At 41.6% G+C, this 27,465-nt stretch overlaps 1 protein-coding gene across 2 annotated transcripts; it reads right to left on the reverse strand.

The window, feature by feature from the left end:
* Positions 1–608: 608 nt before the first annotated feature.
* PPM1F (protein phosphatase, Mg2+/Mn2+ dependent 1F) lies at positions 609–26,711 on the reverse strand. Of its 2 annotated transcripts, none has more exons than XM_041410060.1 (7): positions 26,485–26,711; positions 16,885–17,015; positions 13,154–13,353; positions 11,863–12,051; positions 10,588–10,731; positions 9,585–9,678; positions 609–8,407 (listed from the first exon to the last, which is right to left on the reverse strand). In XM_041410060.1, the coding sequence occupies exons 1-7, from the start codon at positions 26,658–26,660 to the stop codon at positions 8,034–8,036; spliced, it is 1,308 nt and encodes a 435-aa protein (XP_041265994.1). In that variant the 5' UTR covers positions 26,661–26,711; the 3' UTR covers positions 609–8,033. The 2 variants fall into 2 exon arrangements, with proteins under 2 accessions (XP_041265994.1, XP_041265993.1); XM_041410059.1 differs by having other exon boundaries at positions 16,885–17,018.
* Between the last annotated feature and the right edge of the window lie 754 nt (positions 26,712–27,465).

A 27,465-nucleotide genomic window follows, 5' to 3' on the forward strand; every position in this document is an offset into this window, starting at 1 on the left:
CATAAAAATATGAACACCTGCACTTCAGAAACAATCACACAGGTTAGCTTAGCTTCCAAGCCTTACTTGTATTTCAGGCTGCCATTCCCCTTAGAACTTTCTCTATGTTCTGTAGTAAATTAGCCCTAACATACTCTGAAAATTTGTTCTCCAGCCTCCCACTTCAATGGTCAAAGACCACTTCTTTAACAAGTATGAACGTAAATAAATTGTCACCATGTCTGTTTGCAACAGGGTCTTTCAGATCATTATCCTGTTACTGCAGGACACCACCAGTACAGCCCACTTAACCTGCACTGTCACTGTGGTCAGCTGGGAAAAAGAAGGAACAGATCAAATCAATGAATTAGTGGTACACAATCCTGAAATGGTTTCAGTGATATTCATTCTTGCAAGTAAGCACACTGTGTAATCCCAAGGATTGCTTCCTTCTGGTGCTTCCACTGATCTCTTTTCCCAGAAAAGCCCTATGGAGGAAGGTAACGTGGCGAGACAGGGTAACCACTCAAAGATGTGCAACATGAATGACCTACATGAAAAAAGTTGCAATGTGAGGCACCTGAGATATTAGAATGAAATAGATCTTTAAGAAAACAAAAAAACAGCACTTTGAATCACTATACTTTATTAATACTTCAGAACCATCAGATCCTACAGTGGCAAGTTCTTATCCCCACCTGTTTCCAATCACTGTTTTGAAACAACTTCTTGCAATATGCAAATAGATACATGAGGCACTGTGTGAATACAAAAGTGACAGTACAAAAAATTCCCAACAATTCAACCTCATGCAATACATACATATATAAAAAATATGGTAATGTAGCATAATACACACAAGCACTATTAGAACAATCCATGTAAATGAATGTACAATATGCATAGCATTTAATGATCAATGACAACAGGTTTTCAACTTGTGCATAAAACCAGTCAGCTTAAATAAGAGTTTTAAGAGACTAGATAACTGGTCAAGCCACACCTTATAAAACCTGCTGTACTGCAGCTTTTCTGCTCAGGGTCACAAGTGCAGATTAGCATATAAAATAAATAAGGACTATGATTCTACACAACTTGGCTAACAGCTCCTATTTCAAAGTCACTGGCCCTCTTACTTCCATTCAAGGTTCACCAGCCAACACAGTGGCAAGATATGTGCCTAAAGCAACGGCTCTGCTCTTGTACTGTTTTAATACTGATAAGAAGATACATTTTTAAGTCAGCAGGAGTAGTTGCACTCCTCAAGCACGGGACTGGCGATACAGTAGGGGCAGACCCTGAAGAACGGCACTGACAGAGGTCTGAGCTGCTGCTCCCACCCTGCCTGCTCAGCCAGCTGGGGTGGGACAGAGAGCTGGGCAGGGCAGGCAAGGCAGAAAGCTTTTTCCCCCCACTCTCAAACAGTGCAAATGTTTGAAAGGACAAACAATCTGCAGGAATAAGGAAAGACAGAGACAGGAACATTTCTGAAGTAATCAGGGTGAGAGCTGCTGTTACCTGAAATAAGCTGAAGTATTCCTATGAAGTAAAATACAAATATCAGGATTTTCTTCTTACATATCCAATACTGGTCCATACCAAAGCAACAGTTATTGTAGTCTCTTATCTTCCTAGCTGACATGGTTCTTTTTACACTGTTGGTGTTGAAGGCCTCCAAAGATCAGACCAAATTCACTATGGACACAGATGAAGTGAAAATTACAAGGTGGCAACTAAACTGACTTAACAGCCAAGAGATTTTATAGCTAAAAAGCAGCATTTTTGGGAGGGAGAGGGTGACAGTGTAAAAGGACATAAAAGATAGAGAAAAAGAAAATTGGGAACAAAATAGGGAGGACACAGCAGAACTGACTTTCAGAAGAGGAAGTTAAAAGTAATTAAAGTCATTAAGTTAAAGGAACTTAAAGATAAAAACTTCATACTGGCTTTTTTATTTGTCAGTATAAAGTTTTGACCCCAAATAAAAAAAAATGCTATTATTAAATACACTAAAGAAAAAAAAAAGTGGGAAAAACAGACAAAGAAAGCAGCATTAATCATGCAATATTCAGCTGAATGCCTTTTCACAAAGGTTTCACCCTGGTTTCCTAGCTATTATTTCTCTATCCTTGGACATCCAAAAAGAAGCATCATTGCTTAGGTAAAAGGATAAACAGTTCCTGGCAGGAATGATGGTCACACATTCCAGTTCCATTTGCCAAAGCAACAAACCTTTTACCTGCCTAATGTATGGCCTCAAAAGGGATAAATAACTTCAAGGAGCGATCCAATTGATCAGGAAGGACCAATGACATTCCTGTGCATAGAAATCCAAAAACTATTTAATCAGTAATAATTCCAGTATTTGATATATTAATATCTCCTGGAAATTAGTAATCAGGCTTAATAGTTGAGAGAAAATTCAATAATCAGGAGCTAGCACGTCACAAAGCCCAGATATATTTAACTTTCTAGGAACTTAATGTCTCTTGTCTCTTTAACTAAAAGGCACATAATAAGACATAAAACTGACTGAGAGGAGTTTGTTATCAAAATAAAACAGACACTACAACACAGCCAAATTCATTTGCTGGAAACAGTGGTTTTCAGCTGACAGTGCACTGCCAACTCTTTTAGGCTGCCTTTTTTTTTTAATCCCATTGTTTGCATTCCAAGAAGCTTGAAAACATTTCTTTTCCTATTGATTTTGTCCTCTTCTACTTAACAAAAGCTGCATCTTGCTAAACTTCTATGTGGCCAACACAGCTGTCCCTTGTTTATTTTTGTGTGCATCAGCAGCAGCATGTGCAGCTTGGAACGTGCATGAAACCAGGGACACTGAAGAGCTTGTGAGTGTTCAGGTCTGACAGGTCACACCAAAATAAAGGTTTATGTGATTCTCTGGAAGATTTTGGTTTCCTGTTCCATGCAGAGATAAAGTTATCTGTCACAAGATCCTACCAACTCATTTTAAGGCATTACTTTAACAAGTGTCTATGACAGATACATGTTCAGAAGTGCAGTCACTCCAAGTCTCCATTTGTTTACTTCTTAGCTGACACGACTTATATAAATAAAAATAACTTTAAATTAAATAAAATCCAACCAAAATACATGCAGAAAGTTTCTGGCTTAGCTCTTAAGAGCTGTAAATGCTGCAAAACAAATACTCCACAGGGCTGGCTGGTTGAGTGGCTCGATTTCGCAACACAGAGAGGGCCAGCCTCTTGGTTTTGATGCTCTTTGAAAGGTTTTGATGAGCTTGGCAGAAACCCCCCTGGTTTCCAGTACTACTCAAATGCAACCAGAGCTGCTATAAATTTGTCTTTAGGGAGAGTACATAACTTCATGTAGATTGGGCAGTTTCACATTCATTTGAAAGCTCATTTTTCTCTTTCCCCAATCCTTCCCAGGTGGTGTTTTGTTCATCAGAAGGGTTTGCTCCTCAGAAAGGGGGAGTGAACCATTTTTCCCTAGTCTGAAGGCACAGGCCCAATTGCAAAAGGGACAGTAATAGAACTAAGCAGGGAAATTTAATTCAGGCTTAACCAGAGCTAAATTATACATGAATCATCTGCAATCTGCTCTGTTGTGGCTAACATCCCCCCCACCTTATCCCTAAAGCATTTGCTTGATACTTCAGTACTATAAGACTAGACACAGACAATGGCTGGTGCTGCACATTCAGTACCTGCACCCACAAGAACACAAATAATTTAACCTACAGAGTCAAATTTGCACTGAGAGTAGAGCTGGAATATTAACTTAGACTTTGCTGTCTATGCCCTTTCTAGATTGAGGGTATTTGCTGGTTACCTTTCATGCAATGCCATTTATAAATACCATTTACAAAAGTTCTTAGCCACTTGTTTTGGAAACACCTTTTTTAGGTTAGGTTTTAGGTCTTGATTTCTTGGACTTTTTTTGCCTGGGAGGGAAGCTTCAACCCCAAATAACTGATTTAAGCTATCAACTGAACACAGGTTTTCCAGTGCAGACAGCCAACTTATCTCCAGAATTCAGAAAACAAGAGAAGTACTTTTCCCAACATCCAACAAAAAAGTGGAAATTTTAGTGCCTCCTCATGACAGAAGGTTAATGGCACTGGAAATGCTTTTTAAAAGAGCAGTATCACATCTGACTTTGAATTGAGATAAGTGTCTATTAAATGCTATTAAAGTCATCACTGTGATTAACACTACTCAGCTGCCAGCACTGCTGTAACCACTCGGTGCCCAATTACTCATCCTGCAGGGCTCACCATCCCCTCCACTCATTAACACACTCCAGGTTTACTCACAGCAGCACTTGCACAGTGACCAGGAGCTGCAGAGGCTGGGTGCTCCCTCTTAGCACCACTTTACACGGGAGGATGTTTGGAAAAATCCATTTAGGAGCATTAGCTTCCAGGGTAGCGTTGAGGGGTCGCAGTAAGTCACCTTGGACACTTCAGTGCTATTCCTTCTCTGGCTCTTTGAAGACAAGAGTTACCACAGCTGAGCTCTGCCTTTTTAATGGGTGTGTTTCTAATTCTTTCAAGCACTGGTATTTCACTCTAAAGAACTGACATTTGTAGCTCTATTTTCCAGCCCACTTCCTTTTTAAAATAGGCATTAATAATACTTAAATGCATTCCTGTCTCTCTCTTTCACTCCTCCATCACTCAGAGGGTGGATTTTACTTAATCTCCCCCTGTTCTAAGAATTTTCTTCTGTTTCTATCATACGTATTCTCAGAAAAAAAAAAGCCAAAATGAACCCCCCCAAATGTTATTTGTCAAACTTTAATCTTGTCTCTGTCAGACCCAGAATATTCACTGTATTAGGTGTGTGGCTTGGAAGGAGAGGATGGGGAAAGGAAGGGAAGGTAGAAGCATGAATTACCCATAAGCAAAAGAGATGTTGGATACCCACTAAGCAGAATTGAAGTCAGTTTCCAGCCAAGCAACAAAAGAATTTAAGTGTGCTCTGTTTTAAAATTTCAGGCTCCTCTAAAGAGCAATTCTTCCTTCTACTGAGTGCTAAAATGCACTCAGCAGACATTCATTTGGAGTCCAGTAAGACATGAAAATTATTGAACATTTGTCTTGAATCCTTCAGCTAATTTCTACAGCTTCCCCCCAAACTGTATTTGGGATTTTCCTGTAGATGACACGTCAGGAATTATTTATTCTAGCTATGGGATACAAACTGCCTTTTTTGACCCATTACAATTTCTGTTGACCTAACCAGACTTTTTAAAGCTAGTGAGAAGTATTCTGAAATGAGAGAAACACTTTTAATCCATGCTGTAATCTCTACCACTTCTCAAAGACTGTTCCTATTCATTTACATCTCAAAGAAATGAAGCACTATGTCAGTCAGAATGAATGCAAATGTAAGGGAACAGCTTCTAAGAATGCAGAATTTCTTCCCTAGAGCATTGCTTGAGAATTAGATTTTATGATTGCTACAGACAGCTTTCTAAAGGCCCACTTCACTTAGCTCCCATAAAACAGAAATTATCAAATTTGAAACAAAAAAGGATATTCTCACATAGCTGCAAGCATCCATCAAAAGACTTAGCACTTTCTTTCCTCTATAATGCCAATCTGCCCAGAAAACATTGAAAAAAAATAACCATTACAAAGAGTTGGCTTGTTCAGTCCCTTTCAGCTTTGAGGAAATTTGGCAAATTTCACAAATGAAACCATATAATGAACTTACAAGTATTTCACACCTTCCTTCATAAATACAATAATTTGCCCCTCTCCTGATAACCCTCAGATATCAATCAATTCTGCATGATTCTTACTGTATTAATAACAGAATTATTTCTAAGACACCAAGAGGCACTAGTGATCATCAGGATTTAGCTTGCAATTGAGTATCTGGCTAGAAATCAAAGACAGAGGAATTGATAAGTCCAAGGAGATTACTGAACAACTCTAAGAGCTTCCTTAACTGAAGAAAGTTCACTACAAACACCAGGCTGCCATCATGGAAATCCTTCCCCATACATTTTAAGACACCAAAATGTAGGGTGGAAAATTGCTTTCAAGCTTCACAGCAGAAAAGCCCGTGTGTCAAAACAAGGCAGCTGCTGTCTGAGCTGCTGTGTAGTGAGAGAGGAGGTCACTGAGGAGTTCCTACATTAAAAGCTGTAGGATCATCCACAGTAATTGCAGCAGAAGCCTTGGGTCACTGCACCATCCCACATCAGCGAAGGATCCAGGCTGTGGACACAGACAGTGCTGCTCTGTTCTTCCTCTGAGCCTTTCCAACTCTTCTACCTCAACTTCCTCCCCAAGCAACATTAATGCTCACCATATTTTAATCAACAGGACTGACATATTGCAATGACATGTGCTTCTAAATGTGGCATACAATCTTGCTGCCAGATGCAAAGCACTTCTTGTTTAGACACTGAAATTAATAACAAATTTACCATTGAGCCTTCAGATCTTGTTGAGTCCTGCTAGCCAGGCAAGACAAAACACAACCACAGGCTCTAGCACGTCATGAATGGAGCACTTGTGCAAAGACCCTCACATATTCATTACACTTCTTTCATCCTCTGAGCTTCACAGATCCTTAGAAAGTTATTCTGACCCAAAAGGTTCATGAAGTGTGGCCCAATTAACCTTCCATTAGGGAAAAAAATGTTACTAAATTGTTTCTAGTTTGTGTTACTAAATTTTTTTGTGAAGGCCAGAAGTTACTTCTTTTTAAAGGAAATAATTACTCAGATTGTTACTTTATGATTAAACCCCTAAAGCTTTCTGCACAGGGCAGAGAGTAAGTCACAGTGAAGCTTTTACTACAAACCACAAGATTTGGCAACAACGAAATATGTTTTCTTAAAACCTCATTACCACTAAAATAATTCACAAACTGAAACATTTAAGTGCATCAATGAAAACAATAAGTCACATTTTAAAAATTAGGAACTGGCCCACCAGACTACAATAGGCAGCCAGAAATCCTTGGGTGAAATATTTAAGGCACTTGAGGGATAGTCAGTTTTTTTACACCAGGTAATAAAGACAGAGCCACTTTAAAATTCCAGTTTAAATAGAACTCACAACAAAATAAAGTAACACTGCAAAACATTCCTCAAATGTAAAGTTCAGAAAATTAACAAATAAACACTTACAAAAAAATAAATTCTTCCTTTGTTATAGTACACAAAATAGTGGCAGGAAGAGGACATTTACCTGCTTGAGCACATAAACTGTAAAGATCTTTCTCAAACACCACAAGAGGGGTCTTTTCAGGTTGCCAAATAGCCAATAAGCATGTTTGCTAGGGAGAAATAACTCAGTGCAGTTAAATATCAGATTCCAGTTTATAAACCAGAGCATCCTAGAAAGCAGTTGATTTTCTATCATTTTCCCTGGGATATTTCTAGCTAGTTTTCCTGCTTTTCTGGAGCATCCAATTTTATTTTCTCCTCTCCATACACACAAATGCTAAATGTTTCTGTTTGAATAAAGAGGCCACATCATTCTTGTACTATCTTTGGTACAAACCAAAAGCATCTTACACAGCACACTGGTGTCACCCAGTCCCTGCACCCCAAGTCTGTTCCTACAGAACACACAGGAAGAAAATTTTCTGTGGTGGGGACAGCTTCTCCCCTCCACCTTCCAAAGTAACATCACAGTTAAGTACAACATAAATAGTGCTCTTTCAAAGCACTAATTCAAATTTTCACTCAGAATTCATGAAATGCATATTCTCATCCATTAGCTTATACCTAGTATGGTTTCTTACCCTTCCAGGACAGAGGGATATGACCAACAGCCCTGGGACACACTTCAGTGTCTGCTCCCAGAGATGAAATAGCTGTACAAATCTCCACACCTGCTCAGTGTTTTTTGAGGGAAGGGGGAGAAAAAAGGGAGAAGGAAAAGACAAATGGGAACTCAGTAAAACAGGTCTTGCCCTTCTGTTCCACATTTGTCCATTTGTCTTTTTTCCTGATACGTTTTGCCTACTGTATTAGAGGCTTCTTCAATGGAAAGCAGTTCCTTACATGAACTTACTTGAACCTTCTGGACTAAACAGATTCTGTCACTGTGTGGCTGCTGCCTCGCAGCTGAGGAAGTTAAAGGGTGAGCTCTGAGCATCATCATCAGCCCTAGGGCTCTTGGAGTCTCTGAGACAGTCTGCCAGGATGTCCTGAGGATCTCTCAAGAAGACCACCAGAACAGTGATGTTGTCACTGGATCCATTTTCCTTGGCAGCAGTCACCAGTCTCTCTGCTGCTTTGAGCCCCACTCCGTTGGTCTGCATCAAATGATCCAGGACCAAGTCTACAACCTCATGGGGCTTGATGGCATCAAAGAATCCATCACAGGCAAGGAGCAGGTAATCTTCTGAGCCAGTCAGCTCAAAGGAATCTCCATCTGCATCACCAGAGACATAGGGCTTCTGGCAGATGTCACCTGAGACAAACATACAAAGCAAAGGCTTGATTACCTCAGAGGTAAACAGGTACTTCTTTACCCACCAATTGCTTTTGCCATCCTCAAGGATGGTCAGATCATGTTCCAGAGGTACCTGATGCAGGATGAGAGTAGTCAAAATCCATAGAGGAATAAACACAGACTTCTGTTTCTTTGAAGATGCTTGGAACCTACCTAAATCCAGTGGGTTTCTAAGGAGTTACTTTAATTTAAAAACTAAAAGTAACTCCTTAGAAACTGTCCTAGTTTTGCAGGGAAAATAAGGAATTTATTCCTAAGTTTTTTCTCTCAGAAATGTATTTGTGTGAGGACATAGGCATTCATTTTGCAGATGTGCCTCCTGTACAGCCTTCAGAATGCCATGAAAATAAATTTTTTCTCAGCTATCCAGATATACATCGCAATTCCCTAAGAATCTGCTCGTTGTGTTTAGTTTATCAGTTTTGTATGGACATACTTACCAAACATGGGTCGCTGCTGATCCAAATAGCATTATACAAATTCCAAATAGCATTATATAAATTCCATACTAATCTGCTCCCACTCATATATTACATTTATCTACTGTATTACTCAGGGGTTATTTCTCTTTCTAATTGCCCTAATTGGCAATTAGCAAAGTAAGCTTGTTTAATAAGATTGTGAGAATACTACAATTAAAATGCCCTAAATTGCTGGATATTGAAGGAGAATGCAGTGATTTGACTTAAGCAGAAAGATCCAAAGTCAGGAGAAAGATTCATTCATATTAAAGTGGACAAAATCCCCTCACAATTCAGACATTCGAGCACATAAAAAAGGCTAGACAAATATTTATTGTTTCCTCCACTTTCATAAATTAAATGCTGCATATCTGTTAAACTACTATAAAACATTACAATACTTTAGGCATTTATAGGAAGCAAGATCTTAGTAGGAAAAGAATAGGACTATCATAGCTAGTATGTAAAATAAAACAACATTTTATGCACATGGTAAAACCAATAAGCTGATATAGCTGCAAGCCATATAAGTCCTTGCCTTATGGGAAAGACAGTAAGTAGTTTAATATTTGTTTGATGCTGAACAAGACACCATTTACAGTAAACACAGTCTCATGTGGTGTGTTTCAATCAAATTTAATCCAAAGTTTACTGATTCTGGTGGCCTCTCTCACCAATTGCTCTGGAAACAGCCAAGGTGCCATTAACCCGCCAGCAGTCCATGTAGGTTACACAGCCACCCAGAGTCTCAATCCTTGCTCTCTCATCCTGAAAAACAGTGGAATACATTTTGTTTGCTGCACCAGCTTCTGTATTTCTACAATGAATATAGCAAAGACACATATCAGAATCTAGCACAGAAACAGGCACATAGGTTTACTGGAAACAAGCCATTACTTTCCATCCCTGCTATGGCATGGCCACAAAAAGGCAGAATTCTCCAGTTTTTGTACTGTCACATGCTTTCCAATATGGGTGAGTAAATTTTCCTGCCACTTCTTCCCATTCCATACAGCAGTTGGGTGAATATATAAATGTTCAAAATGGAAAACATGATAACTAAGCTAAGTAACAATAGTCTTTGCATTGATACTCCTTTAACTACTCAATTGTTACAAATATTCATGCAGTGAAGGCAAAGGGTCATGCAATGCCAGTTAAATTTGCAAAATCCCCATCCAATTTCATGGAATAAAATATCTGGCTATTTAAAATAGATAGGAAATGCAATACACTTTAAGCCAGTTAGGCCAAAAGATTAACATTAGTTTTTCAATGACAGTATTGCATATAATGAAAGATTTGTGCTATGCTAGTATTTTAAATTGCTATTAATCTCAAATTAGTAAGATATTTTGTAACAGGCAGATTTAAATTCACACACAAAAATCCTGTGAAAGTCTGTAATTGCTGCAAATTTTGAATAGTCTGAGCAGGAACTGAAGTCAGGACTACCAGTACCATTCATTAGTACTTCCAAGCAGGTAAGGTGTAGAGATCACCTTGTCAAGACACAGCAGTGAATGCAAAATGAGAAACTGTTAATTCCATGCATCCTAACATACAGTATATATAATTATGTAAAGCACCAAACACTTAAAAAGGCTTGACTCCAAAAGGCTTCAAGACAGAATCTGACATCACACACTTAAAATGAAAAAAACGAGTCAGACTTACTTCTCTTTCTGGTTTGTGAGGTTCCATTAATGTCACAGCTTTCCCTTGCTGCACCAGCATCACCTGCGAGTCCCCCAGCCAGGCTATGTGCAGTTTGTTCCCTACAATCAATGCAGACACACCCGTTGTGCCACTCCGCAGCTTCTACAGAAGGAAAACAGGCGTGTGAGGTGAATATTCAACAAGCCCTACCAGGATATATGGCAACATTGAAAACTTGGGTTTAATCACACTAAATGCTGCAGATCAGACCTGCTAATCCTAATTCAGGTACTTGAAAAAAGGGTAAAAGATAGTAGAGAGATTTGAAATAAACTCTTTATAAACACATTTTCTAATATGCAGATGATAAATACTGTCTCTTATGTTCTTCCTTCTCTTGCTATTAATTCCAAAACTGATCTAGGAGACTAAGAGCTCTGTTGTTTAAAACAGAGACAGGCAGAAAAGCAAAAGGATCTGAATTTCAGTAAAATGAACATTTCACAAACAAACACATCTCTCCGATCACTTTCACATTCTCCACCCTAGCAACTACAGATACCTTGCTGCACACAGATCTCCTTATCCTTGGGTATGTAAATGAGAATGTCAACAAAGGAAAAACATCTAAGTGTCCTAGATTCCCTGAAAAGATTAGTGAGAGTCAGACCTTATGAAATGCTGGTCCCTCTTTCATACCTCGTTGGCAGAAATAAAGATATTGACAAGGAGTACTTCCACAGCAGTGCTATAATAAAGAGTTCTCAAACAGTGTAATGTAGTTTTGAAGAAAGAATGTTCATTGTACCAACTTAATTCAAAGTTTAATCAATCAGTTTAATGAACTGAGGAGTCTGATTTAAATCACAGAACACATTTTTCAGTTACAATCACCAGTGACACTAATGGTGGGACAAGGGAGAGGAAGATAGCAACCATATTATCAGGAAGAAAAAAACCTCTTTTCCAGGTAAGAGGTAAGACAGCAGAACATCTATAAGCTGCCTGATTTAGACATGGAGGCACCAGTATTCTCTCAAATAATTGATATGTCAGAATCATTTAAATCACTTCAGCACTCCTTTTCAATTACTCATCTTGAAAACCCAAGCACTGGTTTTCCTCAAAATAAGAAATAATTTGATTAAACAAAATCTTTACATGTAGCATAATTTCATAAAGAAGCCAGTGATTCAAATAAACTGTACTGTCAGAATTTTCTGGATAATACTACACTGTCCAACAGTGCTCAATGTCATTTAAATACAATGGAATTAATCTCTACCCACTCACCTCTCTTTTGGCTTTGAAAAGAAACATTTCATCTGTCTTCTGGAAAGAGCATTTCAAGGCCTCAGCTGGATTCTTAACAATCTCTTCATGTAACCCAACGTTTACATGTAAGTGGGTTGCTGAGTAATTGGCAGCATCCACTCCACCATGGCCATCAAACACCGCAAAGTAAGCACGATCAACATCATCCTTTTGCAGGGAGGGAGAGACAGGAAGACATTCATGTTCAAAACCAAAATAGCTCAGACTGGTACCAACAATCAAAGATTCTTTATTCTGGGCTTTCTTCCATACAAATGACAATTTAAGTCCATTTACACATGTACAAAATGGATAAAATGGGTACTTTGCAGGCCAATTACTTTTCTTTGTTTGCTGTTAGTCACTTAATGTCCTTAAAAATAACCTGGCATTGAAGCAGCAGTCTGCTGGTTGGTTATACAGTCCTCCAGCAGTTTCATGAACTGCACTTGTACAACTGCTGTTCTCCATATCATAGAATGATTTGGGTTGGAAGGACCTTACAGACCATCTAATTCCAGCCCCTCTGCCATGGGAAGGGACACCTTCCACTAGACCAAGTTGCTTCAAGCCCCTCTCTTGTAGCCCCTTTAAGCACTGGAAGTTGCTATAAGGCATCCCCAGAGCCTTCTCTTCTCTCCAATCTGAACAATCTCAGCTCTCAGCCTGTCTTCACAGCAGAGGTGCTCCAGCCCTCTCATCATCTTTGTGGCCTCCTCTAGGCTCGCACCAGCAGGTCCTTCTCATTTTTATGTAGGGAGTCCCAGCGCTGGACACAGCTCTGCAGGTGGGGTCTCACCAGAGCAGGGTAGAGGTTTCCCTCCCTCAGCCCACTGCCTTCCCTGCTCTTGATGCAGCCCAGGATATATTTGGCTTTCTAGGCTGCAGGCACACACATCACTGGCTCACACTGAGCTTCTCATCAACAAACACCCCCAAGTCCTGCTCCTCAGGGCTGCTCTCAATCCATATATAAGTTGTGTCAGTCACAAGAACATTGTAACTCCAGCAACATAACACTAGGTGAACTTCCCATCTTCCCATATAACTTATGACAGGAATCCCAAAGTCACAAGATCATCCCTGCATCACTTCTTTATCAGGGCAGTAGCTGGCCCCCAGCAATCTGAGTCACTAAGTCCTAGCTCCAATGCAGACACGACAAATAACTTATGGCAACAAATTCACAGATCATCCATCACCGGGGCCCTGTGCTTACAGCAATGCTGCAGAGCTGCCCAGCCACCCTCCCCGTTGTGTCCAGACTTACCGAGAGCCCAAAGAGCTGATTGAACTCCGGGAGCAGGACGTGGCGATCCTCCATCTTGCGCCGCGCGTTGCGGATGGCGTGGATGGACACCAGCAGGAAGCGCGCCGGGGGCCTCAGCGGCGGCAACTGCTTCTGCCACTCGGAGCACACGTCCCGCAGCTTGTTAAAAAAGCAGCGCTGCAGCTGCTCCCCATCCAGCACTGACAGCACAGAGACAAAACGGTGAGGGCTCTGTCCTGCTTTCCTACACTACCCCATCTTTTGGCCTGTCTTTCCTTCAAGTTTCTTTCCCTACAGCTACATGCACACATCCAGCACCCTGCCTTTACAGGTTCTGCAAGAATTAAAATGAGGGCCTGAGAATAATGTGGAGAGGAAGTTGCAATGGAAAAAAATGTAACATTAAGGATAATAGCAGCTTCTTTACTTGCTAGTTCTTTTTCAAAATAGAAGTTTATCAAGCAGGTGATTACATTACAAAAATCATAAAGACCCAAAAAACTCAGTCCACTATATTAGACACAAATGTTATTATTACATAAGTAAAATCAGTAAGATAAAGTGGTAGGAGTTTGTACATACTGAAAATTAAAAGGGAATCATCAAATGGGCAGAAAAACCTTCAAGGTGACATTGTCTTGAACATGAGGGCTGAAAAAGCAGTGGCCTGGCTTTGGGTCAGGTTATGTCCTACTGAACCACTTCCACTGAAACAACAAGGAAGTCTGAAAATGTTCGCTGAGGTCAATAGCTCAACTCCTAGTTGAGCTGAACAGATTAGAATTTTAAGCTGTTATCTTTATCTTTTTAAATACTCATGGTTGTAGGAGCTGCAGGGACAGAACACTTCCGCTGCTCTCCAGCTTTGTCATTACAGAGCAGAACTGTAAACACCCATTGGGCACAGCGTGAAAAGCTCCAGCCAGACACTCAAATCCCTTTCTGGACAGATCCCAAAGATCAATTAATCCAAACTTGTTCATCAGTGAATGGCTTGGTGCTTGGCATTGTGTCTAGCTTTGCAACACAATATCCTTCCAAACAGGTAACAATTTAAAGTTTTGTTATTTGAATAGGAAACCTGCCTCAATGCTAAATCAACCAACTTCAAAACGCACTGAAAAAAACATTTATTGAGCAAAAGTCATTTGCTGGTGACTAGTGTATACTCTAAAGACCTGCAGTGCATGAACTATCCTATATCTATTTTATCCTGACTCCTGCTAACGCTGCTAGCATTAAAACCTCCTCAGAACTCCTTTTTATAACTCCAGGATGTCAAGCTATTTTTTTTTCTTTAACAACAGTGGCTGGCCAGCTTCAGATGCATCTCTGGGCCTGGAGAATTGAAAGCTTAAATTTAAACACACATCTATGATTAGCACCCACTACATACTAACCAAAATTACTTTTGATTTGCTTAATATGTAGGTGTTAATAGACAAGCTATAAAAACATTGAGATATTAAATCATTCCATACACAAAATAACTAAATAGGACAGCATCTCTGACAGCCTTGCCTACAGCTGTTAGTTTACATATTTGTAAATGTCTAGACTAATACTGACCAGAAGACACATATTACTGTTTAAATATTAAGATTGTGACATCTGACAAAGAATTTAGTATCTCAACAGCAGAAATGCTTCTGCAGTGTACCACAAACAGTGGTACTCACACGTGCACACATTCCCCCCTCCCCCCCATTGCTTTTATATAATCACTTCTCTTTCATTCCAAAAATGCTTTTTTTGGCAGATTTATTACTGCAGTGCAGGAAGAGAGTCCATACTGTGCTGTAGCATGAGGAACAGCTTTCCTTCTAGTTGTACAGTTAAAGTGATGTAATAGCAATTACAAGATAGGGAGAACAAGTACAGTCCAAGGGGGCAGAAAAATGAACTTCTTTAAAGTAGCTGTTCCTTGCTGAGACTGGGCAACAGAAGTACCTGGACATGAGCAAATTTCCATCCTGTTTGATAGGGGAATGAATGGTCAGTAGAGATTTGATCTAAATGGCAATGGTGACAAGAACAAACAAACGAAATAGACAGGAATATGTAAAATGGAAATTAAAGAAGGTTTTAACCATCAGAACAGGGAGGGCTCTGGGACATTTGTCAACAAGGAATAGAGAGAGAGAACATGAACTAGTTCAACACGAAACTCATCCGAGGATTTTCCAACTCTGCCTGCACTATCTTAAAAGTAGACTCCAGTCCTATCTTTATGGCCTTCAGAGCAAAACAGCAGCCTCAATATTCTACACATGTCCCCAATATATAGTAACCAGAGATATCAGATGCTTGTGACCAAGAAAATGTCCACGTCCTATCAAGTTCTTCATTACTCCTTGTTTCTAAACAATATTTCTTTATTATTCAGATAGGATTCATTTTGGTTTGTGGGTCCAAGATTTACATAAAACACAGAACTACAGATTACAATCCTAGGCTCACAAATGTATAGCAGTTCATGTCCTACATTACTGCTCACCTCAAAGATAATTACGTGGGAGTCAAGGAAGAGTCCGCAGCACAGTGACTGCAGGGTGCTCTGGTAACAGTTTCCAACTGCTTTGTGCAAACCTATGTAATTAGCCTAGGTGAGTTACAATGTGCTGCTTCTGACTTTGCTGTAGAGGCTGCAGTGACCTGGTCACACTGAACTCACATTCGCCAGCTCCCCCTCAAGGCAGAATCCTGCCCCAGGCAAGGTTAGCTGCAGTGAGTGAAGACCACAAGCATTAGGGCAAGGGATGACATAATCAGGGTGCAGCACGACTTAATTAACTGAGTTCCCCCTCCTGCCGTTTCAGACTTGGACATGAATTCTGAAAGAGGCTTCTGGGAAGTGTCATATCCTGGCCACTGCACTGCTCTGTTTGGGGCACGCTGAACTGCCTTTCAACCCACCCCAGAGAAATGGAAGGGTGAATATTTCCTCTTACAGAACAGAATGGCTTGCCCAAGGTATCTCTTCTCCATTTTTATCTTCTACTCTGCCTGCATCCTGCTCCATTTAAATTCTTGGCACTGGGACTAAAGGTTTGGTGAAGTCTAATGTTAAACACTTCAGTACGTAAATGCAGTAGGACCATCTGTCACACAAGGCACAAACCCAGCATTCAGTCACCAAGGTCTGTTCTCTCTCCAGTTCACCCAGGAAAAAATGCAGGCATCAGGTAGAAGACATGTAAAACTCTTCTTCCCTCAGTATCCCACCTTTATAGGGGAGAGTGGGAAGAAAAGAAATCATTGATAAAGACACAGACTATGGAGCAACTTGCCAAAAGAAAGATCTGGAGTTTCAGGATGTTTAAGATGTGGAGGAGCTAGAATCTGGTTGCCAAGACAAAAGCAAGATGGTTTATATGGATGAATTGAAGGTGTTGGTCTGGCTGTACAACAGCTGTGGTGATGTCAATGTCAAAACACGGGAATAATTAGCTAAGGTCACTCTGCCAAAGGGAAATGGACACACTCTTCCCTTGCAGAAAGCCAATGCACAGGATCAGTCAGGGCTCCAGACACTGCGTTTGCATGTTGCCCACAAAACAAGCATAGCTTCCTTTCATCCCACAGATACACAGCAAAAGAAAATTAAATTCCATTCACTGCTGCTTGCCAGGCAGCCTAACCAAATAAATCTGGGAAGCATTTCAAAACACTGAGCTCTCCTGAAAGACAGCCTCTGGGAAAACCACAGACGGAAGAAAAAGTATACTTACAGGTGAATCTTTCCTCATCTCCTTCTCCCTCTGTTTCCACATTTTGCAGCTTAAAGTCAGTCAAGTCTGTTTGGAGAACTTCATCAACTGCAGCATGGATCAATGATGCTGCAAGAAGTGGTGAAACATCTCTGCTGGTAAGAAAAGGAAGGGAAAGCAAAATAGACTCCATTAGTTTAAGCTGAGCTACAACCTCACAGTGAGTCTGGTGACCTCAACTTAGAAACCATTACACACAATATTACAAACTTCATTAGTAAACTAGTAGAGCAAACCATATGTTCAATATTTATTCACACAAATCTTTAGTAAGAGTCTCAGTTAGACAACTGCTTTCTCAAGAATGTAAAGAGGAAGAAGTGTATGAATCATATTTTCAAACTGTTGCCTAACACTCCAGTCACAGATGGTACCTCTTTCTCTTGAGTGCTCAGATGGGAACTGCTACCTTCAATTGCAGCCTCTGAACACACACATTTTGTTTCTACTCACTACACAGCATTTCTTGCTTGCAGTCAACAATCTCACCACAGACAGTACCAAGGGCTCAGCATTGTGGCAGATGCAAATCTCTAAAAAAGTTACTTGGAACTCTCTTTCCCTTCACAAGAAAATTCATGCTTAGTGCTAACATACAGCCCTTATGATTCAGTTTATTCTGACTGAAAGTTTTCCAAAGAAGCCACCTAGGTAAAAGGTGCAAAGAGTTGAGACTGGGGACTAGGATAAAAAGAGGCTCCAAGACTCATTATTTAGACAAAGCTTTTAGGTAGGCATCTAGAACACAATAATGCTACACTGTCTGCTCACCATCTCCTGCTCACTCAATGCTTTATTCAAGCCACATGATTTATAAGAAGCACACACTTGTTATAATGTTTTTCAGCCTGTAAACAAATAAGTCCCATCCAACTCCAAAGGAGGCTACTATGAAATAACTCCTATATTCACTACAGTCTCATGGCAAGCACTAACAACTACAGTATACATACAAAGTGTGTTCCAGCCATTTTCTACGAGCACAATGAAGAATAAGCATCAACATCCATAAAAAGCCACTTTATCTATTGTTCATGGAGCGTTTGATTTCCACAAGGTGTTGAATTACCCAACCAAAGCAAACACCACATTAAGGTGCAAGTCAAGGACAAGACTTTGTTTTCCCAGGAAACATTTAGAAAGTCCTGCATGAAACTGGTTTGCTGGGGAGTATGAAATGGTGGAAATGGTCTGTGATGTTGCTCAGCAATGAGTGGTTTGTATGTACAGAAGGGCAGGGAGGGGAAGGCCGTGGGGTTTTAGATCCCAGCGACAACAAGCTGAAATGCATTTTGCCATTGTGCTCCTGAAAGAGGGGCCTTGTCACATCCTCACAGCCATGTACGAGTACCTCCTGTGGCAGCAAACAGAAAGCTTTGTGTCAGTCAGCAGGCTCCAACACAGGCCTGCTTTATGCCACGCATTCTGTGGCAGTGATGGCCCAATTTAATGAGTTATTTCGGTACTTCAAATAGATGGCAACGTGTTTGCAGTCCTTTCAGTGCTAGCTGCAGCCATGTCACATCAAGGGAAAACAGAATGTGGCTTTTAATTTCTTTTTTAAGGCTGATATGTTTAGGGGAGTCAGTTCCTTTCCTAGCTCATTTAAAGTAACAATGCCTGCTTATAATGACTCTGACACTGACAGACAACCTTTTAAAAGGTCAGGCAAGAAATACATCCAAAACAGATAAGGCACCGCTGCCCTCCAAAATCCTTCTTCCTGTTGTTGTTCATGTCAGAGAAAAAAAGAACTGTGAAAATATAAGCCCCACAAACAATGTCAGATGTGTTGTTGACACTGCTGAAAATCAGAAGCTTTAGTCAAAGCACGTTTCAGCTCCAAGAATAGAGACAAGAAACATTAAGAAAATAGCAATGCATTTAGCTGCACAGTGAGAGCCACAGCTTCAGACATCTTCAGAATTTCTCTGCTATACTGGAGGAAAAAAATCTTATCTACCCTGGGTTCACAGCTCAGCATCAGAAGAGGGCTTAATACTTTGATTTTAAATTTTGTACATTTCTGCTTTCCAGAGTTCAAAATTGCTGAACTGGGTCCATAAAAAGCAGCTTAAACAAAAGGAAATCTACTAAGTGCTATAATGCACAAGTCATGTACAAACCTCTGCTTACAGGATGCCTACAACAAAGAGAAAATTCACAAATTATGTCACATCCTTCAACTTTTTCCAGTTGCCACCCAGTTCCTAAAAAGGAAATTTTGGGATTCCTCAGTACTGATATGCTTCATCCAGCTTTGCTTCCTATGTATTTCCTCCCACTCCACAGTTCTGCAAATCTTTAAGACAGTTGTTGTTTATTGGGATTTTGTTATTATGCAGACAGCAACAACATCAAACAATTGATTCTGACACTGAAAAAAGATAGAAGTCTAAAAATTACCAAACCTATTTAGTTCAAACTCAGTTCTGAACAGAACATACTTGTGATTACTTTATTAAATCTTCATCACAGCATTACCATATTGGCAAGACTGCTTTTCACTTGAGCTCAAGTAAATGGAGCTCCAAGGAATGGCATCCTTCATTCAGGTTCAATGTTTACCAGTTCTAAGTTCACCTTCTAAATCAGAGACTTGAAGAGTTAACAAAATATGTCATTAAAAAAGAGCAAGAACTGCTGCTTTAGTTGAGAGCTACAAGGTCTCACTTGGCTGGAGAGTATCTGGAAACAGCCACAGTACCTATGGCAACCAGTGCAAAAGTAACCCACTGCAATTACCATTGCAGACTTCAAACCTTTCCTGTAAGCAAAGAAGAATGTCACTTATTGTTAAAACCTTCCTTTCAAAGAAGCCCAAGACACCCTGGTGATGAGCTGACCCAAGCATAATTTAATCTCCATGAATCAGAAGGAACACTGTAGCTGCTTCCTAAGTGGAAAACCAACTGTATTGGGAAGAAGAGAAAAGCTGGTGGGGTGTGTTACATGCACAGGATGCTGCTTTAGGGGAATCTTAGAAGAAACACGTTAGCCCCATTCCTGACACGCAACACTAAACACTCAGCCTCGGCACACACAGGCTAGTAGTAAACAGACCTTGAATTTCTTTGCTGGAGGCTATTTCTTTGCTCACATAAAGGGTGTGTTCTGACCACAATAAAAAATATTTTAAAAGAATTAAAGCATGTCGTAACAGTGCAGACGAGGCATCATAACTTCACCAGCAGCTGAAGTCAGATCAACAGTGGCTGGAGCATGGAGCTCATCTCCTCCAGCTACTCACAGCAAAATACAAGACTTGTTTCAAAAACCTGAGTACAGATGAAAGAGGTAAGTTCAAGAGTAAAGCAATACTTATGATAATAAAGATGACACTTAAATTTATATGCCACCTTCCTTCTTGAAAGATTCTGGACTACTGGACACACACAGCACTGGTAAAAGGAGCTATGCAAAGCTCCTGTTGATACACATACCTCCAGGCCAAAATAAAGTTACACACAGAAGTAGAATGCAATTATAATGTTTGGCATACTTTAGATTTGGCATAAATTACAGAACAGAACTTACTTCTCTTGTTCACCTTGTTTCTCTTCTGCAATACAATTTAGTTATCTATTTTTTTTTTCATTTCAAAACACCAGCTGTCACACCACCATAGCCAGTGTAATCACATATGTTGGGTCAACCATAAGACTGTTATTGACCCTTTTAGTACCAGTCTTCAGAAAGAAAAACACCAAAATATATACACATTCTTTTGGGAAGCAGAAACACAATAAGATAACTTCTCACTCATTTTCTATCTGGGTCATTAAATCCCCAGTACACTTGCAGCAAGTGTTGCAAACAAGTCACCAGCTCAAAGATGTTCCCACCTCTTCTTCACCTCCCGTTTAAGAGAGTACATTCAGAAGTCTCCAGCAAAGAGTTTTTTGGGTAAAGGGGAAGTATCCAGAGCATCAAAGGTCAGGCTACCACCTTGGCCAGAGCCTCAGCTACAACTACACTTTTTGTGAAGGCTTGAAAACAGCTGACAGACTTCCTGCAGTGCTCCATGCCCAGCTTACAGCTGCTTTGAGCACTCAGAGTCGTGCAGCAGATGGCAGACCCCAAAAAGATGCTCCTCAGCACTGGGAGCAGAGAAATGAGCTCTGTGTCACCTTGGAGGGTGGTACACAGCTTCTCTAGGATATGCCAAACACTCCATGTTTACACAAAGCCTTCTGCATTTTTATGCACCTATTTTGCAAGCAAAAGAATTCATATTCCCCCCACTCCAAATACACACATTCTCCCACTGTACTGTCAGGAAATCTCTTTGTATAAAATAAAGCACAAAAAATTACCAACTGTCTTGGCCAAGTATTGATCACTTGTCTTTCAGATTAAAAAAAAAAGTGACTAATTTTGTTTCTAGACAATATTACCAAAGTCATGGCAACAAGGCAGCAGTGCTACTGCAGGCCAGAGCACCAGTGTGTAATCCTCTTTTCCTTTCAGACTGTGCAAACACACATGCTGGGCAGAAAGAAGTGCTATATCTGAAAGCACAAGCTCCAGCACAAGTCAGCTGCAGCTGCCTTACATCTGAGGGAAGAGGTGCCCTTATTTGCTCCACAGGCCCTGGAACAGAAGAGCACACACAGCTCAGGGTGTGTTTCTAGCATGTTGCAGCTCTATCAGCAGCGGGTTTAGTGCAGATCTGCAAATGCCAGCAGTTCTCCAGCAAGTGAAAGATCCTCTCACACTGCCAAAATAATAGCAGGTCACAAGTTTCCTCATAAACAAAAGCTGCTTGTATTCAGTTTTCTCCCCAATCTGCTGCTTTTATTTCCCTTTTGCTTTTTATTCTTATAATCAACTACAGAATGTTTCCACTCGAGCAGCTTTAAGCATTAGCATTTATTAGAGCAGTACCTAGAGTTCCCAGGGTGATGGTGGCCTGAAAAGTACAAATACATATCCATTAAGGAGAGAACATCTGACATTCTACAATGCACAGGAAGTTGTTTCTTGTGCTAATGACATCAGGTCATTAAAGGAGATGAACAAGAGAGAATCAAAACAAATACATAAACAATGCCACACAGAATTTCCATCTCTTATGGTTACATGAAGCAGTTTTTTCCCAGCTTTTCTTATGAAACTACCAGAAGCAGCAGCTTCAGAATCCAGAATCCATCTGTTCAGGCCCTTCAGTCATTACTGAACAGCTTTTATACAAAATGTGCAGTGAAGAGTCACCTGCTACTTCCATTTTATTCTCAGCAGGAAGAAAAACCCCACAGCAGAACAGGAGAGGCTTAATGCAAAAAAAAAGCCACTTTTCAATTAAATCCTAAACACGTTGTTTCAAAATTGAGTATTTATCCTGAAACAACAACAGAAAGGGTGTTTCACACAGGTTATGAGAGCAAAATATGCAAACATGTTCCCAAGCAAGGAGAAGTACCAGTGCATTACATCAAATTGTTCAAATCAGGAATAAGGAAGTCAGTTTTGGGGAATTTATTAAAAGCAGAGGTCACAGTAGAAAGTAGTTTTCATAGAGGAAGAGACTAAAGAGTGTTTCAAGAAGAGACTGGGAAATCAGAAGCAAGATAAGATTTTCTTTTCCCCCTCCTCATACTTAAATCACATTGGACAGCAAAATACCAGAATTGCTGAATTAACTACTCTAAAAGAAGGGAATACTGGAAATAAAGATACCAGGGCCACACCTTGGTGCGAGCACTACAGGGTAAAGCACAAAGACAAAACAGGATGCAGAGGCAACAGCAGATCGCCTGGGAGGGGGCAGCACAGGAAGCCCAAGTCTCTCAACTGTTATTGTAGTAAATCTCCTCCAACAGGAAGGCTGCAGCAATTTCACATTGTTCTTTGGATAATGTCACAGGATGGCCATACAAGTTTCAGCTCCTATCAAGGGGAAGACAAAATTTCTATATTTGGGGATCTGAGTTCATCTCATGTTCTGTTGCAGTTAAAGTCAGGAATATTTCAGGTTAATTTCTAAAGCTTGGGAAGGAACTAATGGTCACTTCATTAACATTCACCTATTTTCATAGGCTATCAGAACACAGCTATTACCCAAAAGTGTATGTTAATTAAACTTCTACAAAACAAGATTACTTAAGTCTGCTCTGATTTTTCAAAACGTTATGCATGTGTTTAGCTGCAGTTAGCAGCAGGCAGTTTCATCAATTTATTTATCAATGATCTATCCAAAGCAGAAATATCTGCAAAACTTTAGCAGATTAGTGATTTAGGGGCAAGGCCTGCCAGAGAGCAAAATGGTTTGCTGTTTTAGCTGGTGTTTCACCATGGTAGCTGCATTTGCAGAAATTTGTTAAAATAATTCATTTTAGATTAGGTCATTCAGGGATTAGCCTGATGTATCCAGCTGCTTCCACGTCAAAAGATGTGTGCAGCCTTGGAGAAGCAACAGCATTCAGAAACTCCCTGCTGAACCCAACCAAAGCTGCTTCTTGGCCCATTCTCTTCTCAGCAGAAATCCTGATCAGTAGTGGAGGAACAACGCTCCTCACTGCAAAAAAAGTCTGTGCCTCCAAGCAACTGGAAGAACAAGCTAAACATCACCATATGTTGTCTCATGAGCCAAGGACATTGCTGGGCCTTTACTGGCTATGGACCTTGATTGCCTTGGGACCTTCTGGGCATGACCCAAACATCTGTGCACGTGTCAATGAAGCACCTGACAATGCAGAAATGAAAAGCAGAACAGCAGAACTGAGTGTCCAACTTGCTTCCCAATAACACTTTGATCCACACAGAAATCCTTCATCAGTACTAATCACCATGTAAAATACATTCTGTGAGGCTGGAGTGTTAGAGAACTCTCACACTCAGGAAACAGAGATCAAGCAACAATGCCAGAAGTCAGCAAGGTACATCCAATAACCCCTCCAGAGTGTTAAACCCATGTAGAGTAACAGTGATATTTGAGGGTGTGTGTTTTTCACCCAGCTGCCCTCCATGTGTTTGGGATGCTGCCATGACAGCCTGCAGGTTGCTGGATCCCAGCTACAGTGACCTCCTGCACAGCCACTGATCTGGCCCCCCTTCTGCATCTTCAAAAACTTTGATACAAACATTTAAGTGTCTTCTAATGTCAGTCCTCACCCTTATTTTTCCATTTCTTAAAATCTTTAACATCCTTATATCTCTTATTTACTTACTACTCCCTTATCTATTTTATTGAGGCTTAACATCAACAGAAAAGTTTAGCTAGCCTTCAAAGCTGTATTTTGAATTGATCCACAAACATGGGAAAAAAATGTAATGTTGGCAATTTCTCACACAATCAGAGACCTCGGTTTCAGTTCCTAATTACAGGGATTATAAGAAGAAGGCCTGCAATTTCAAAACACAAGATTCCTGTCTTGGCCTTGGGCTGTATCAGTCTTCTCCACATGCAAGAACTCAGCCTACCCAACAGGAAAATGCAGCCTTTTTGCAACTGCAAAATGAGGTTTCTCTTCGTCTTAGGAGTCCAAACCAGAGCCATAATTCTGTAGGGATCTCTACATTTGACACTTCAGGTACACTTCATTAGACCCAAACTCATGGCTTCACCCAAACCCAGAGCTGCCTGCAGCCAGCCATGAGAATTCATAAAACCACTCTTCTTATCTCTTTCTGTTTTTCACAAACATTTTGTGAAAAGAAGAATTAATAAGTAGATTGCTTCACTTCAATTCTGCTGTTCTGCTTTACTTTCTTTAGCTCTCTTTCTCCTCCTTTTTTTCTTTTTTTTTAATTGCCAGCTCAGGACTTGGGCAGCTCCACAAGAGAGGCTGTGGAGCCAGAACTGGCTGCAGGGCAGGTATGTGAAAAATGAAGCTTCTGACACTGGCAGGCTCCTCTCTGTGTAAACACCAGCAGTGACAGGTGAGGTGAAAGCATTGCAAAACCATCATTCCTCTTCTGCTTCCACTTGTTACTGTGCCCAATAGACAACAACAGAATGTCAGCAGATATGCAGCTCAGAAATGCTGATTTTTTAAAGCACTGCAGTTTGAGCAACACACCCCATAACTCTACAGCCTCATACCTTCCTCTCTAAATCAGTTGTAGAGAGCACCAGCCTGGCCCACGTGGCAGAGTGGGTGCCATGTGATAAGTACTTGTTCAAGACTGGCATTGCCCTGTTCTTTAAAGCATTCACCCAGAACCACTCTTGCTCCACAGAGTTCAAAGATTCAATGCATGTGATGAATTTGTAATCTCACTGTGGAACAAAACACAGCTGTGTTTTGTTCAAGAGCAATTTAGTCAAAGCACAACTAAAAAATGCAATGATTATCTGAGCCTTTTAAAACTACAGACTAAGAAATTGCACTTCTTTGGTATTCATTTTTCATCTTCAGATTTAGGCATACCATTTAAGTGAGTGATATTATGTCCACAAAAACCTCTGTAATATGCAGGAGTAACTTGATTTTTAAGGCACATTTCCAGGACAATTTAAATATCTAAAAATCACCTATACACTTTCAACAACAACAACAACAAAATCTATTTGGTGTTCATAAACTCAGTGGACGATAGTTTAAAAGGCAATTAATTAAATCCATGTTTACTATCTAACAAATTCCTCTAGTAACCAGGTAATATTCAGCACATACCAAACCAGAACCAGCCTCCTCCACACCCCAGTACCACAGCACAGCCTGATCGCCACTCCTGCTCTTTTAGACCATCTACAACCAGTGCTCTTGACTCTTAAAAGCAGGTTAGTGAAGCAGATTGTGGCAGGAACTTTGTAACAGCTGGAGTGCACAGGCCCTACTGCCGAAGTGCATTGCGAGAGTAAAGTATCAGGAGACAAGAAATCGGTGGGAGTTAACCTGTTCTCAGCGAAGCACTAACTTGCCAAAAGTCACATTCAAATTCCTAGCAGCATTAAAGAGGCAGGCTAAACTGTTCAGGATGAAGGTTATTAGATGCAGTCAGGGGATGACAGAAGCATCACTGATGAGCAGCTGCACGTTCCAACAGTGACTGCTTTCCTGAAGTTTTAAGAAAACATCAGCTTGAGCAACCCACACCAGCACGTCCCACTCGGGAGGGCTGGGGAGCTGAACCCCGCTGGAGCCGGCTCGCTCTTCCAGGCGCCCCCCGGAGCTGCCGCTGACCCCCCGGGTGCCCTGAGGGACCTGAGCCCACACGGCGCCACCCCAGCACGGAACGGCCCTATCGCCGATTGCGGACTGCGAACCGAATCCGCACCCGAGCGGGAGAGGGGTATTTTGGAAAAGCACATACAAACAATACTATGAACGCACGGGGCCGAAGGCCTGTGGCCTCAATAGATGCATGCTAACAACAGTCACCAAAAGTAATTTAGAAGACGGAATAATAATAAATAAATCTCCAAACCTAAAATTCCCTGGAGACGCTGAGGGCTCTCCCCCGCCCCCGGCGGGCCCCGCGTCAGGAGGAAGCGCCTCCCGCACCTGCACCTGCTGCGGCCTCGGAGCCGGGGCGGCCCCGCTCCCTCACAGCGGCCGCCAGCGGCGCCCCCGGGGCAGCCGGCCGGAGCCCCCGCCCGCCCCTCCGTCCCCTCACCTGCTGCCCAGGAGGCTCCTCCCTCGCTCGGCCAGCGCGCCCGGCACCTCGGCCCTGCTCAGGGCGCCGCTCCCCGCGGAGCTCCACGGCAGCGGCTCCCCCGGGCCCAGCGGCGCCGGGAAGTCCCTCAGGAAGGAGCTGAGGGGAGCCGCGGACTGCTCCACTTCCAGCGCCATGGCGGCGCTGCCCGGCCGGGAGGGGCGAGCGGGGCGGGGCCGGGGACGAGAGCGGTGCCGGCCCCTTTAAGGGACGCGTGGGGGCGGGGCCGGCGGGGCGGGGCCGGCGCGGGGGCGGAGCCGCAAACAATGCCCGGAATGCGGGAGGAGCTCCCGGTGCCCGCGGGGAGGGACGGGCGGCACCGGGCGGGGTGGCCCCGCCGGCCCCACCGCTTTCTGCACCGCGCGCCTTCTGGTGCTCCCCTCCCACACACCCTCTGCCATCAGAGAAGGGCTGAAAGCAGCAGAAAGGAGCACGAAGGTGTTTCCCAGCATACCTCTTCACTGAGCCCTCCCCGCGCTCGGCACTCATGGAATGCTAGAATAACCTCAATTATTCTAGGGACCATCGGGATCACCCCAAAAATCTCACCATGTGCCTGACAGCATTGTCCATCACTCCTATGGCTTCCCCTCCAAACCCTTCCCCATCCTCGTGGCACTCCTTTGGATGCTGTCTAACACCTTAATGTATTTTTTACATTGTGGTGCCCAAAACTGCACACAGTACTCAAGGTGAGTACTGACCCAGGTGAGTGGCTTTTCTATTCTAAAATACTTACTCTACATTAGATTATGAAGAATTACACACCCTGACAAATTACACACAGAGATACATGTAAATGGGAAGGGTGCAAAGAGATTTTACAACCAAAAGTTTGTCTGCAAATAACCAAAGTAAAAGCCATGCTTGGAGGAAGAGGAAAGCATTCCTACTCGGCTGAGAAGCCATGGAGAATGATCAATGACAGGTTTCCCGCAGTTC

This window comes from Onychostruthus taczanowskii, unplaced genomic scaffold, assembly GCF_017590055.1.
Source record: "Onychostruthus taczanowskii isolate IOZ18803 unplaced genomic scaffold, ASM1759005v1 scaffold32, whole genome shotgun sequence".
Classification (NCBI taxonomy): domain Eukaryota; kingdom Metazoa; phylum Chordata; class Aves; order Passeriformes; family Passeridae; genus Onychostruthus; species Onychostruthus taczanowskii.